General features: G+C 35.2%; 1 protein-coding gene across 3 annotated transcripts in view; it reads left to right on the plus strand.

Annotated features, from left to right (window-relative positions):
• LOC129359969 (cilia- and flagella-associated protein 46) overlaps positions 1 to 12,468 on the plus strand; it is a 47,964-nt gene extending 35,496 nt beyond the window's left edge. For 2 of the 3 annotated variants that reach the window (XM_055029976.1, XM_055029975.1), the window contains 17 exons: positions 528 to 710; positions 870 to 1,043; positions 1,699 to 1,796; positions 1,882 to 1,958; positions 2,339 to 2,490; positions 2,733 to 2,839; positions 3,696 to 3,772; positions 4,023 to 4,193; positions 5,817 to 5,926; positions 6,349 to 6,409; positions 7,486 to 7,518; positions 8,674 to 8,767; positions 8,860 to 8,972; positions 10,250 to 10,328; positions 10,501 to 10,637; positions 11,471 to 11,569; positions 12,205 to 12,468. In XM_055029976.1, the coding sequence (XP_054885951.1) occupies positions 528 to 710; positions 870 to 1,043; positions 1,699 to 1,796; positions 1,882 to 1,958; positions 2,339 to 2,490; positions 2,733 to 2,839; positions 3,696 to 3,772; positions 4,023 to 4,193; positions 5,817 to 5,926; positions 6,349 to 6,409; positions 7,486 to 7,518; positions 8,674 to 8,767; positions 8,860 to 8,972; positions 10,250 to 10,328; positions 10,501 to 10,637; positions 11,471 to 11,569; positions 12,205 to 12,317 (1,878 nt within the window). In that variant the 3' untranslated portion in view covers positions 12,318 to 12,468. The remainder of the gene's footprint in view (positions 1 to 527; positions 711 to 869; positions 1,044 to 1,698; positions 1,797 to 1,881; positions 1,959 to 2,338; positions 2,491 to 2,732; positions 2,840 to 3,695; positions 3,773 to 4,022; positions 4,194 to 5,816; positions 5,927 to 6,348; positions 6,410 to 7,485; positions 7,519 to 8,673; positions 8,768 to 8,859; positions 8,973 to 10,249; positions 10,329 to 10,500; positions 10,638 to 11,470; positions 11,570 to 12,204) is intronic. The other variant, XM_055029974.1, reaches the window with a different exon arrangement.
• Positions 12,469 to 13,682: the final 1,214 nt, after the last annotated feature.

Here is a 13,682-nt window from a genome sequence, read left to right on the forward strand (position 1 = left end):
CTACATATATACATCTTAAATGTGATCTATTATGCTTCCTTGAACAGGCTGTATTGATGTCTATGGGCCATGCGAAACATGTTAATTATGTTTTGCACATTCTTCGATCATGAGATTTTAGTCTGGTCAGTTTTGCCTATTTTGAGCTCCTTTCAGAATGAGCTGTTTTGTCACTTTGAATACAAATGGCCACAGCCCACAACTTATTGTTAACACTTACACATGAAAATGGCTGCTGACAGATGTGCAATTATACAACCGTAAATCTTTGGCTCTGAGCCAGGCCCAAAAGCAAAAGAAGAGCTTCCTGCACAACTAATAAGAATGCAGAAAGAGGGCAGCACTGAGACGGTCTTAGACCAAATGTTGTAGAATTACATGGAGGTGTTTTAGAACTACAGGCTATTAGAGTTTAATACAAAACTTTAAGAAAATACAATTGAGCGTTTCTATTTTTTATTGAGAATTGTTTTGGTGACTGTGGTTGGAGATGTCATTTTTTGTTGAAAATTGTTATTGTGATGTAGCAGAGGAAAGATGAAGCACAGGAACTGCTGGCTGAAGCAAGTAAAGTCCTGTCTGAGTCCACCAGGCTGTGTCTGCAACACAACTTACCCTCCGCCATCTTGGCTGAGGCCTCCTTTCATATGTTGGACTGTAATGGGCAATCTGACCCTACAGTGACCGCTCAATACCTCGCCCTTTTTCAGGTACTGCACTGCTGCAGGTTGACTGAGCATCACATAGTACATGTCTTTAATTGTTGGAATAATTATAAGATGCATATAGCCTGAATTAAATGCATACAGCTGTTAAGACGCATCGTATTGTCCCTTAATAAAATCATTGGTGTAACTCTTTTTTCCCAGAGCTGCTGCACTGTTGCTATGGCGGCCGAACTCCTGAGCTGTGCCTGCGCTGACACCTCTGTGTCCCAGCTCTCGGCTCTGCTGAGCCTCCACAGGAATCTGTTTGTCTCCCAGGAAAAGAGATCCAGCAGCATGCTGAAAAGATCGGAGGAACAGCTCCTTCACCTCTTCAAGGTACAGGGTCTCTAAGCACCCCTCATGATTTATAGATGCTGTCACACGCAGTCCACTAAACTTTCTTCATAGGTGGCATAATGTTGGTGCTACTGTGATGCTTGTTTCAAATCTGCAGAAGGGGTTTAAATCACATAAACCAACTGGCTGCAAATATATTCAATTATAAAATGTCAACAAACTGGTTTTTGCAAAGAAGCTGCAGACTTTAAAACACAGCAGTATTTATCTTACCTATTGACTGATAGTGAATCCTTGCAGTATCACATTTTTTATGTCAATTTTACTGGAACATATAAATATACTTTGCTGTTGTACTTTTGCTCTGCTTTTTAAAATTTATAATAAATTAGTCTTTCATTTTTAAACAGTCTTTAGAAATGAAAAGGTCCAATGTTACACCCCATAACTCCAGACAGTTATGTTATTGGGGACATTTTTTCACCAGACATCCTTTGTCAATCAACTGTTCTTCGATTACATTTTTTTCCCGCCTTATGTTGACAAAATAAAATTACTTTAGTCTTAACTCTAAATTCTAAAACTTGAATTTAACTGAAAGTTGCAGGAACTTTGCCAAACATATACATCCACATAGAGACTAATTGTTCTTACATTGCCAAATTTGTGATTCTGAAATTGCATTTCTATGCAGGCCTTCCATCAGCTGACCGTCATTCCCAACCACCTGGATATCCTGACAGACATTCATCCCAGCTTGAAGATCTTGTTGCTTCAGCACTCCAGTGACGGGTAAATGTTTTGCTTTCAGTTGCTTTCAGTCAGTTTTCATCCTGTTAAACATTTCCATTTATACATGGGTTTTATTTTGTTTTAGCTCTGAACTCTATGGCTGCTTCTATGAGACAACCAAAGGTCCAGAAAGTCCAAAACCAAAGAATCCACATCCAACAGGTTTCCTAATTTCCATCCTTTAATTAATTCAGAAGAAGACAGTCTCAAAGGAAGATGTGTCAAATAATTTTTTGTACACAACAAAATAAAATTGTGCTTTCCCTTTGACCTCTTCTCCACTGGATGTGACAGGGAGTAGCTTACACAAATTATTTATTGTTTTATGTGACCTAGCTGCTGTGATGGAATAGGGAATGTGTTGTGGCTGGAGAGCAAAGAGAAGTTCATTAAGCAGAGAAGGCATTGAGGCAAAACATCAGACACATGAAGGGAGAAAAAGAGAGAGAGAAATACAGACAGAGCTCAGGGGGACCAATTACAAAGCCTACATGTTTGTGTGAGTGTGTATGTCTGACTGTTAGTCACTTGTGTTGTTGCAGGTCCGGTGCCATGTTCGCAGGTGGCAAAGGTTTCAGTCTGCCCGGAGGCACTCGGGGCACTTAGGGAGCAGATTCAGGTCTTTGGCCTAGAGAACAAATATTTAGTCCAGGAGGATAAATCCAGCCAGCTGGAGACGTCCGAGGTGCATCAGGTATCGCTGAGGCTTTTCTTTAGCTGTGTATTAAACAGAGCGGCCCTTATATGAACAAGCTTGCTCCAGTATAATTCTTATCTCAAACAAGGTTTTTACCTAATGGGGAAACTTGGGACAGCTCATTTTTATTACCAAACTTCATGTAGCTGAATGGGATAGTAATCAATGGTGAGAAGCAATAAATTCTGAATAACAATAAAGAAAACTGTCTTCACTGTCTGTCTTGTTCTCACACACAGAACACGACGAGAGACAGAGAGTTAGAACTTCACTTTGGAGAAATAGTAGAAAAAATGGAGGACTATTTGAATCCACTTCTATCTCAGTTTGATTTTCCTTTCATCAGGTGAGCTACAAAAAAAATATTTATATATTTCTTGTCGTATCACAACTACAAATTTCAATGTTTTCATTGAGTTTTATTTTGAAAAGCCAACATAAGGTGCTGTGTAATTGTGAATTTTTTAAAACATTACAGTGAGTAAGAATCTGAAAAGTATTGGGTGCATTTGTATTCACCAGATCAGTTGTTGCTGTTGAAAACCATGTGTTGTCCTTCCAATTGGCTTGTCGCATAAAATCTCATTAAAATACATTGAAGTCTGCAGTTGAAACATTAGAAAATCTTATAAAGTTCAAGTGGGTTTACACAAGACACTTTCCCAGTGGCACTGGGAAGTTTTCAAATCCTTAAACCATTTTAAGCATTAATGTTTCAAACAGTTTAATGCTTAAGCTCTAAATGATCAGATCAAAGAACTGTTTCTTTTGATAAACATCATCAGTCTGTCAGGTGTATTTTAGTGACATCCAATCAAAGGCATGATTGATGAAAGGAATAAATGACACTGCCTGTTGGTTTATAACACAATTTCCCATTTATACAAATCAAGCACTTTATCTATAGCTCGTAACAGGGGGAGCCATATTTTTGGAAGACTGTCTGCATTTTCAACTTTTTGTATCAAATGCTTGAAATGCAACATTAAAAGCTGCATTTTGAAATGACTACTGTATGTGTATTATAAAATAACATAAAATTCATAGAGCTTGAATAAATTCAGGAAAGGTTCTGCTGGCACTTTGTATCATTCTAAAGAGTAGTTTTCTGTTTCTGCTTATTGTGATCCATATACAGTAAATGCTTTATTGTGCATTTCTGTCAGGAATACAAATATTTGTCTTCCATATTCTTCCATCAGGTGCCAGACTATCACTCCAACTATCTCTGAACATGACCACAAGCATGGAAAAGAAGAAAAACATAGCTTAGAAAAAGGTAAAGTGTTCAGTGTCATTTGTATTTCTGCTAGTATTCAGCCTCTTTCAAATACATCATATGAAATAAATTTCTTGTTAGACAGTCTAAAAGAGGACATTGTTGCCATACATGTGCCAATATGTTAACATTGAATGATGATAACTAATAGGACTCTGCCAAAGTCACAACAAAGACTGCAAACTGTGTTACTACTTTATAAATACAATTTTCAAAGTCATAAACTATATTTGAATCTTTTTTCTTGCAGTTGACAATGGAGAACATTTGGTGGTTCTCGCTGACAGGAAGTTGCTTGAGTTGCCTCTGGAAGCTCTGCCTCTCCTGCAAGAGGAAGGCCTGGCCTCTGTGTCTCGAGACTTTTCTCTACAGCTTTTCTTTAGTCGTCTCAGTAGAGAACAAGGCCTGAAAACTATAAAAGGTACATAGAGAACAGCTTTCAGAGCTGGTTTAAGTGCTGGTACAGTTTCAGAAGCCTGTGTCACTTCCAAGATTGCTCTGCTGTTAGCTCGACACACCTTCCTATGTGTTCCTCTCTCACGTTTGCTGGGTCAACTGACTGGCCTGTGGGAAATTGTAAACAGAAGATCTGTTAGCTTTCTATCAATATTTTGTTGGTTTGAAAATATGTATTTTTTTCCATAATCAATGAAATCATAATTTAAAAACTGCATTTTTATTATTATTTATTTAATTCAGACTTAGAACAGTTCCAGTGAATAAACTAATCGGATTCAGAGTTTCAAACAGTGTAGTCAATAACCAACATTTGAATGTAGAAGTTGATAACTTGTTTCAGTAACTGGGAGCTGGGTATAAAAACACTTTGGACTTTATAATACCCATTACTGCCAGTAAGAACTCCTGTGACAAACAAAGTTGAAGTGTTTCATCGTTTCCTCAATAATTACTGAACTCAAATCTTAGTGAGAAGTTCATCTTGACATGTGCAAAGTATGCTCTGAACACTTTTACACGACTGTGTGTGAGAATGAAACAAATTGTGCAATATTGCATAATCAATCATGCATTTCAGCCTTAGCTGATGCAATCTCTTCAAAACATTTTCATATCCTTTGGCATATTTGGACACCAATTATAGTTTTAAGGGTTATTATTCATTGTGTGTATGTTTTCTGTATTGGTAACACACTGCATAAATGAACAATTATAACTGAAGCTACTTGTTATCTGTGTTTTCTAGAAAGATTAATGAAGTGTTTTTTATTAAATTTAAGCAAAATACTTTTTCTCAAGTTTGTTTTTAAACATTCATTCTAGAAATATTTCTGTAAAGCCCCTTCCCAAATATCAAACAGCTTTTCATAAAGCCTTTCATCCTTTAGGCAACTCATTAAGAAATATAAAATAAGAAGCGGTTGGAATACAAGCTCCCATCCTGCAGATTTCTGCACCACTGTAAAGTTTGAATTTTAAAATGCTAACAGTGAAGGTATATGTATGTGACTTAACAGTTCCTCGTGCTTCAGAAAAAGTACAAGCTTTATCCATCATTCTGTGTTCATGTATTTATCAATCTCTGTCATAATGACACATAAATGACAAAGTTGTTATTGTTATTTTGGGTTTTTTTTCCTACAAAGATGGATAGGTGGCACAATCTAAAATCGACCTTCCTTTAGAAATTTATAAAACTAAATACACAAGATTATTAGTTTTATATCTTTATGTAAAATCTATTCTCTATACTGTGGCATCCACAAGTGAAAAATAATCATACTTTATTAAATAAGAAAATTTTACAATGGCATTTCTTAGTCTATCTATTTAAACATGTTCTCTCAGACAATTTTAATGAAACTATATAAAAAGAGTGAAGTCAAGTGAAAAATCTGCTTTAAGTTTCAGAGGAAGATGGAGGCAGCCTCCTGCAGACTACCTTTAGTAACACTCCTAAATAAATGCCAATGACTTTGCAAATAAATTCTAAGGAAGTTGTTTTCTTTTTTTAATCCGTCCAAAAGCTGTGTAAACTAGCCTGCAGACAAGTGTGTGTATTAAGTCTGCTTCCTGTTTGTTGTAGTTGAAAGTGACAGCAAAAAGGAGCCCAAGACCAAAGGTGGCAAGGGAGCTAAGAAGCAGGAAGTTAAAAGCAAAGGCGGTAAAGGCGGCAAAGGCAGCAAACTCATCAAAGTGAGTTGATAAATTAAACTCACCGCACTGAGACAGTAATATAACTTTTCCCTGCTGTCAGCATTTCCACTTATTTAAGTTCCTGCCTTTTAAGTGCAGTTTTTCAATCAATTACATAATGTGTTTTCATAAAGATCTTGTTTTGAGCCTCAAAGAATATTTCTGATGATGCCATGCACATTTATGTTTTTTTATTATTATTTTTTTTATTTCAGCTGTTTTTCACTTTGAGTTATTCAACTCTAACCTTTAGTGTGGAAGTATTTGCATATTGTCTCATGTTACACCTTCCGATTTTATAGATGCTTGTGCATATGTGTAATGCATCGGTCTATACGTTGTTTTGAAATTCAGTGTGTGTTGTGCCACCTGTATGTGTTTTTCTGCTGTCGCAGAATATTAATAGTTTGTCGTTTACACAGTCACCTGCCCATCCTGTGTTGCCTTCCTACACATTCACAATGGACACAACAAACTTGAAATGTATCCTTTCTGATGATGATGTTTGAAAGAACTTTTACAAAACATTACATGTGACTTTATATTTACAAATGTTTCTAAGGTAAGGGCATTTCTATATTCTTGTTACATTTTTAGGAAAAATTAATTTAGCATGAATGAAGAACAGAGACATTTTCTACTATGTCTTTGCCTTTACTACATTAATGGCTTTCATGTTATATGTCTTTGCACACATATACAGAGGCTGACATTTGATGAACCAAGCATCCAGTAAATTATAAGTTAAAGAAATGTTTCTCTTTTAATATGAAGTCAAAATGGCAACAGTTCCCTCTTTTATATAAACTTAAAACCAAAATCATCTATTTGTCTGGTGGATTTAGGTTTAATGTGGTCTTTCAACTTTACCAGCATGTTTCTTCTTTCTAGATTTACTATAAATATTTACTATGAAGTAGCCCAACCAGATTTCCAACTTGAACAAAAATTATTTGGATGGAGCCAAAGATTGGGGTCATCGTGAGATTTCATACTTTACGCTCATCAAGAAAATATGTCATCAAAATACCAGAAGCATCTAAGAACTTGTTCAGAAATCGATAGGAGGGTCCTATTGTTGAAGTGCCAATAAATATTTAATATACACTTATGTAGTTTTATGTACAGTTTAGCCCCAAATTATTGATATGTCTCACATTTTTAGAGTAAAATATTTTTTCTTCAACCAAAATATTTGTTCAAAAGATGATGGAAACAGTTAAAAGAATATTTTTTATTTTGTGTAAAAAAAAAAATCCATTCTCCTCTCAATAATCAGTAGAAAAATCATTCTTGGCGTTCTAACAATCAAACTATTTTAGAATTGAGTGTTTCCACGAGTATTTTGATTTTTTATTATATCTCTTTGAGGTTGAAATCCCTCAAGATTGTGTCATTAATTAAGGCATAAGTATATGCATGCATTTATTAAGCATGCAATGTTTAATAAATGCCTCTCACCCCAAAACTAGTTCAGTGGTAAGTAACTATGAACTGTTTACTGTTTAGAAAGTAAATGGAATCTGTTATATATATTTGCCTTAAAATACTTTTGAAAGATATTGTTGACCCTTACAAAGAAGGCCAGAGTGGTAAGAAAACTAATTTACACTGTGTAATAATTATAAATTTGTATAATTATAATAATAATGCTATTGACCTAATATGCACCTCTTGTCTAAGTCAGAAAGAGTCGGATTGTGTAACTTTTAGTTCTCCATTCTGCTGACCTATTGGTTTTGAAATGATCAGTTTTGTGGCAGATTAAGGACACATTTTTTGAAAGATTTAAAAAGTTAATAACTATATATGACTATGTGCATCAATATTTAAAACTGAAACGGAGGCATCATCCTCTAGCATGTTAGAGAGTAATCACTATAAAAAAGCTACTACTGACACAAATATTTTATGATAAAGACAGAATGACTACAGAGTTGATATTTTAACATGTCCTCATAGTGACTAGCAGTAGAAAATGTTGACTCCTACTTTAAAACTGAGATTTACTATAGTTAGCAGCATTTCAAGATCTGGCATTTTCCATCACAGAAGTTGAATGTTCAAAAAGATAAAATAGCAACTTTAATGAACTCTGTGTTTCTGTTACCTGCTGAAGTTTCACTGTGTCTGAAAGCCATGGTTTGACGTGACTCCACAGAAAACTGATTTCTGTTACCTTTGTGTTTCCTCTGACTTCATTTCTAATCTCTGGTCATAAAATTTGTTAACTTTTAGCTTTTTCAGTCACTAAAAGTAGTCGAACCAAAACGTCTTACTGTTGGTGTAATCCGTTGCACTTGGTTATGTGTGTGTAGGTGTGTGTGTGTGTGTGTGTGTGTTTATTGATCAGAAAAGATGTTTCCAAACAACCTTTTACTGCTCTGGGTTATTCAAGCTGAAAATCATCTCGTTCAAATCATTTGCCAATTTCTCATTCTGTCTCCAATGGTGAGCAATATTTGGTAAAAGTAACTTAATTGCTTAGGTTTCCATGTTGGGGTTGAGAGGTCAGGTGAGACCAGTTTGACTTGTGTTCATTATATGGTTCTTGTGGTTAATGGTGAGCCAGGTTTGCAACTTCAGGATCAGATTCATCATTGCTTCACTCAACTCCCGAACTGTTCAAAGTTTTCTTTTTATTATGCAGACGTTGGAAGCTTGAACATTTAAACAGTATTGTATGGTTTGCTAATTAGAGATACAAGGTACTATATCTGAACTTAGTTTTTTTCTTCTTAACACAGAAAGTGCCTGTGTGACTTCAACAATGAGGGAGGTCTTAGAATCCCACAAGCTCCATCTCCCTCAACTCTGGAAGAACTTCTTCAGCAGATCCAGGTTTGAAATCTTTTGCTGAGATTACCTGTACTTGTAACATATAAAGTAGAAAGACACTTTCTCTCCACTAACAAATGTTTATATATGTTAAGTCTTTTCGAGATAGAGCAGGCTCTGTGCAAATGCAGTGCCTTCATTTACCTGGGGATGGATCCACTCCTGGTGACCATCCCACCTGCCAAAGTCGCAACCTTCAATCTAACCGGTATTGGACACACAGCAAATTTTAGTTTATAACTTTTTCTCTGTGTTTATGACAACAGAAATGTATTGCAAATGTGGGAGACCAGTAATTAAATATCTTGATTTGCAGTACGAACCAAAAACAAAAATAATGCAAATAACAAGGATGAGTTTAGCTGAATGACAATACTTTTGTTATGTATAAATTTTATAAAACAACTCATGTTTAGTTATAAAATAAATAAAAATGTTACTGAATATTAAAGAATGAATTGATTAAATCTGAAATAAATCTGTAAGCTCTTCAATTTATAAGATAACTTAATTCAAACATGACAATCTTACATTCCCATAGTGCATAAAGCAAGCAAACATGAATATCCCTAGAATGTGTGAAATCATGCCATCATATTTCTCAAATTTTTAAAATGCATCTTAGTGGTGTGAGGAAGTGAAGACCTCTTATTGTTTACTGTTTTAAGTAGAAGGTCCAACTAGATTTTATGTTAATGTACTTAAACTTCTATTATTATGAAGGACTGTTCAAATCGTTTTTTTAATTTAGCTTTACGCCACAACCTTTACTACCTGAAGAAGATATAAGTGAGTTCTACAGATTTTAGTCCCTTAACAAATCATTCACGGTTTTCATTAAAAGTCAAAAAAACATCCTTGAAACCTTCATGTTGTTTTATTGGGCTTAATAACACCATGGAAATATTTCACAAAAACATTTATAACTGAAATGGTTAACTGTGAAAAACTAAATTACTGTCTTTCCCAAAGCTTCAAACAAGACTTAGAAATAAAGAATTACCTGGTAGGACCTGTTAGCTATCAAACCATTAAAAAGCTTCAAAAAATTATCACAGCATCAAATAAAGACAGTCTACAAATATTTCTAATTTTCCAGAGTGATTGGCACAGTGTCAGGCCTGACTGGCTTGTTGCCGCAGGCCGGACACATGGGCCACCCAGCAGTCTGGCTTCAGTGCTGCTAACTATAGTGTGACCGTCAACATGGACTGAATTGCAGCTGTTTCTCAACAGCATACACTATTGATATTATCTGTCTGACAATTAGGACATGGCACAGTCAGATTATTTTTAGGCATCTGTAATTGAAATTGGTTTTATCTCCATTTCCTTAACTCTCAAAAAGCCTCAAAGAATCAGATTTTTGCATGCAATGCAGTGAAAAAGTATGAGTTGACTAAGATTTAGGGTGAGGGAGGATTTGTTGTTTTTGCTACACTTTATTGAAAATAGTTTTTATGATAATGGCGTTTGCGTCCTCAGAATGTCGCATGGCTCTGCTCTTTGACCGGATTCAGAACAAAGTGAAAGTCCTCCCATCAAACAATAAAAGTCAAGAAAGGTATTGAATATTCTAAACCAATTTTTCTGTTTTTCATTTAGTCTGCACTCATTTTCATTAGTGGCTTTGTTTTTGTGTGTGTGTGTGTGTTTTTTTTTTTTTTTTTTTTTTATGTGGTTAAAAACTGTTGCTTTTGTGTCCTAAAAGACCTCACAGTTTTTGTCTCCTGCAGTGCTGAACTGCTCACCTTGGAGAATCCCCTGGAGACCGCCCTGTTGTTGAGTTTGACTGGTGTTGGCTGCATTGTCCTCAACCAGTGGCACAACACTCTTCAACAGAAAGCACAAGATCTTACTGCTGTGCTGGATAGTATGTTTTAAATTTGTGCTTCATAAAATATTTCCTCATGTTTCTTTTGCCGCTCTGCACACACCCATGAGGAGGATTTCAGAATTAGGTTGCAGCTAATCAGTGTTGTTATTGCATATTTATTGGGACGCCTGGTTAAAATTAGTAAAAACTGTTGCGCTAACTGCTATAATGTTGTGACAATTATAGTAGGAGTGTGAGGTAGGAGTCTGAGAAAAAATGTAACCCCTTTGCCTTCTCCCAGTGTTCCCAGTGCTATCTAGAAACTACCAATCACAGCCAGGAGGTGTGTCTTAGCGCTGTCAATCACCCCTGCATGTAACGCTGCTCATTTTCCTGCCACTCCCCCATTGTTAGCATTACCACTGATGATGGTGGATAAACGGTTATCCTGTGACAATGAATTGTTTCTCTGCTATTAGCAGTGAATACCTGAGATTGATTGACAGCGCTGAGACGTTCAGGCTAGCTCTAGCTTGGTCGGAACAATTCAGGAGTAATACATTTGTTCAGATGACAATAGCAGCTCAGGAAAAAGGTTAAGGATTTAGATTTTTTTCACAGATTATCTGTCTCATAACAACATGGCGAGAGTTTTAACAAATATGTAAAAAAAACTTTTTATAATTGTTACAAACAGCACGTTTAAATAAATTCAGATTTTGCTGCATTGGCAAATTCTCCCTCAGAAAACTCTATCTCTACTTTTAAATAAACCACAAAAAAAAAACATTTCAAGAAGTCTTTTTCAAGGTTTTTGGGTTCTACCGTTCACATAGTTTTGTTCTCTCCTTCCAGAGTTTTTCCATAGTTTGTGTCATTGTTTGTTGCAGATATGCTGAGGGTCAAAGAGACCTCTGGCCATGCCATCCATGCTTTGAAGAGAAGGAAGCACACCGACATGCCACATCGCAAGGTCACAGAAACATATGGTACTGTGCACTCCACTCTCAACCTCAGTCAGCCTCACACCGTCATGTCTATTAGTTCATGATTTTTTTGTGCATCACACCAATGCATTTTTATTCACAAAGTATAAAAAAATCTGTAGACATCTGCAAAATTCTGGCAAAAAAACAACCTTGATTAATCATTTCAAAACTCTTTGTGCCTTTAATTTGAAAAAACAAAAATCTTTGAATATAAATAAAAATACATACCTTCAAATCAACAAAATAAAGACATTTTAAGTTTTAGGTAAGGCCATTCTGGTATTTATAACAAAAATTTTTAAAAAACATTTGTAGAGGAGAGGATGCAAATTTAAGGTGTTAGATGCTGAAAACTTCTTATCAACAATTGCTAAAAGCTGGGATTGCATCCAAATGTAGTTCAACCAAGTATCCATTCAAGCATGTCCACGCACTCTTTTACATATTTTTCCCTGATGAATTGTTGGGGATAAATGTTTTTTACATTTCAAATTGTTTGAAATCCTTTCTGAGAGTTTTATTTTTTTTCCATCTTTTCTACAGACCTTTTTTTATTTCTACTGTATATATGTCTTGACTTCAGAAAAATACTTTACATCATCATTCCATTACCAGACACTTTTTGCTTTTTGCAGATCAAGATCTCATCATTGACTCAAAGGAATACAAGGTTCATCACACTTCAGCTCTCACCCCAGCAGCCTACAATTGTATTCTCTATGGCCTTCCCAACTACGTTGTCTCATAATATAGTGTGACGTCTCAATGTTTCCTCCACATTTCACAGTTCAAAGTGATTGCAAGCATAAATACCTGAGAGATTTTCTTTTCTTGCTTTATATGATGCAGTAAAGCTCCTGTTATATGAAGGGTTTAAAAGTTTCATTAAAGGTGATCCTGGAATCTTTGCTCACTTTGCAGTTTTATTACTCAGTTCTTTTATTGCTCATATTACACACAGCAGATGTAAAATACAATATCTAACTCCCCTCAGCTCAGAGAAATAAACTTACAGCTCTTTGAAACTCACCGTAGATGAATTCCTTGTAATATCAAAATTTTACACCTGAACTACAAGCTCCAACTTTGTGATGGGTCTTAGTAAATCTCATTATATTGTAAAATAGAAAACACAAAACGTTTTGCTCAGGATGTCGCATGGCTCTGCTCTTTGACTGCATTCAGAACAAAGTTAAATGTGTTAAGTATTTTACTTTTCACTCTGAAGTAGTTCACATTTTTTCATATTATGTAAGCAGTTTTCTGCACAGATCTATTCAAATAAGCAGGTGGCATTAACTCAGTTTGGAAAATCTTGAATTTAGCTATGCTTTTAGTTGTTTTTTTGTTGTTTTTTTTTACCTGCTGGATTTAAACTTAATGTTCACTTAATGTAAACTGAAACAGCATGCTCTTACCATCAACACCGGTAGATTATGCTGATTGTTTTCCTGTGTGTGTTCATTTTGTAGATTTGTTTAGCGTTTTAGTGTGTTCATGTGGTTTCCTTGGCAGTCAAGCGCCACATATCCTATCATGCTTACAATTATTGTATTTTAATGTTTTATAATCAGAAAATCTTGATTACAGAACAAACTATTCAGACTATATTTGTAATCCGGATTACTTTCAACCATCTAATTATTATCTCACTAACGCAAACGGAATCTGGCATTGTTTTTTTTTTGTTTTTTTGGGTTTGTTTGTTTGTTTGTTTTTTTTACTTTCATTTGTAAAAAAAAGTCAAAAACACAGAGTAAAGCTGAAAAACTGTTTGATACTGAAAGGTTCCAAGTCAGTCAGTTCAAAAATTATTGATCATTTTAAAGCCATGAAATTAAAACAAGTTGTGTAACGTGATCTGTATTTAATTTTGGTCATGAAAGTCTTCCTCCCTAATTAAATCTTGAATTTATAATCCATGAATTAGACCTTGAGTCAGTTCACGTAAAGGACGAACTGGTACAACACTGAAGGAAAAAAAGATGGATGTGATAGGTTGCGACCAAAAATAAACACAGAGCTTTGTGGTGTCGTATTTCTAGTGTGGTATTATTAGAATTAACCGAAGACAGAAAAATAATTATGTACATTAAAGTGTCACCAAAACCGG

Source organism: Poeciliopsis prolifica, unplaced genomic scaffold, assembly GCF_027474105.1.
Source record: "Poeciliopsis prolifica strain line A6 unplaced genomic scaffold, Auburn_PproV2 SCAFFOLD005, whole genome shotgun sequence".
Lineage (NCBI taxonomy): Eukaryota > Metazoa > Chordata > Actinopteri > Cyprinodontiformes > Poeciliidae > Poeciliopsis > Poeciliopsis prolifica.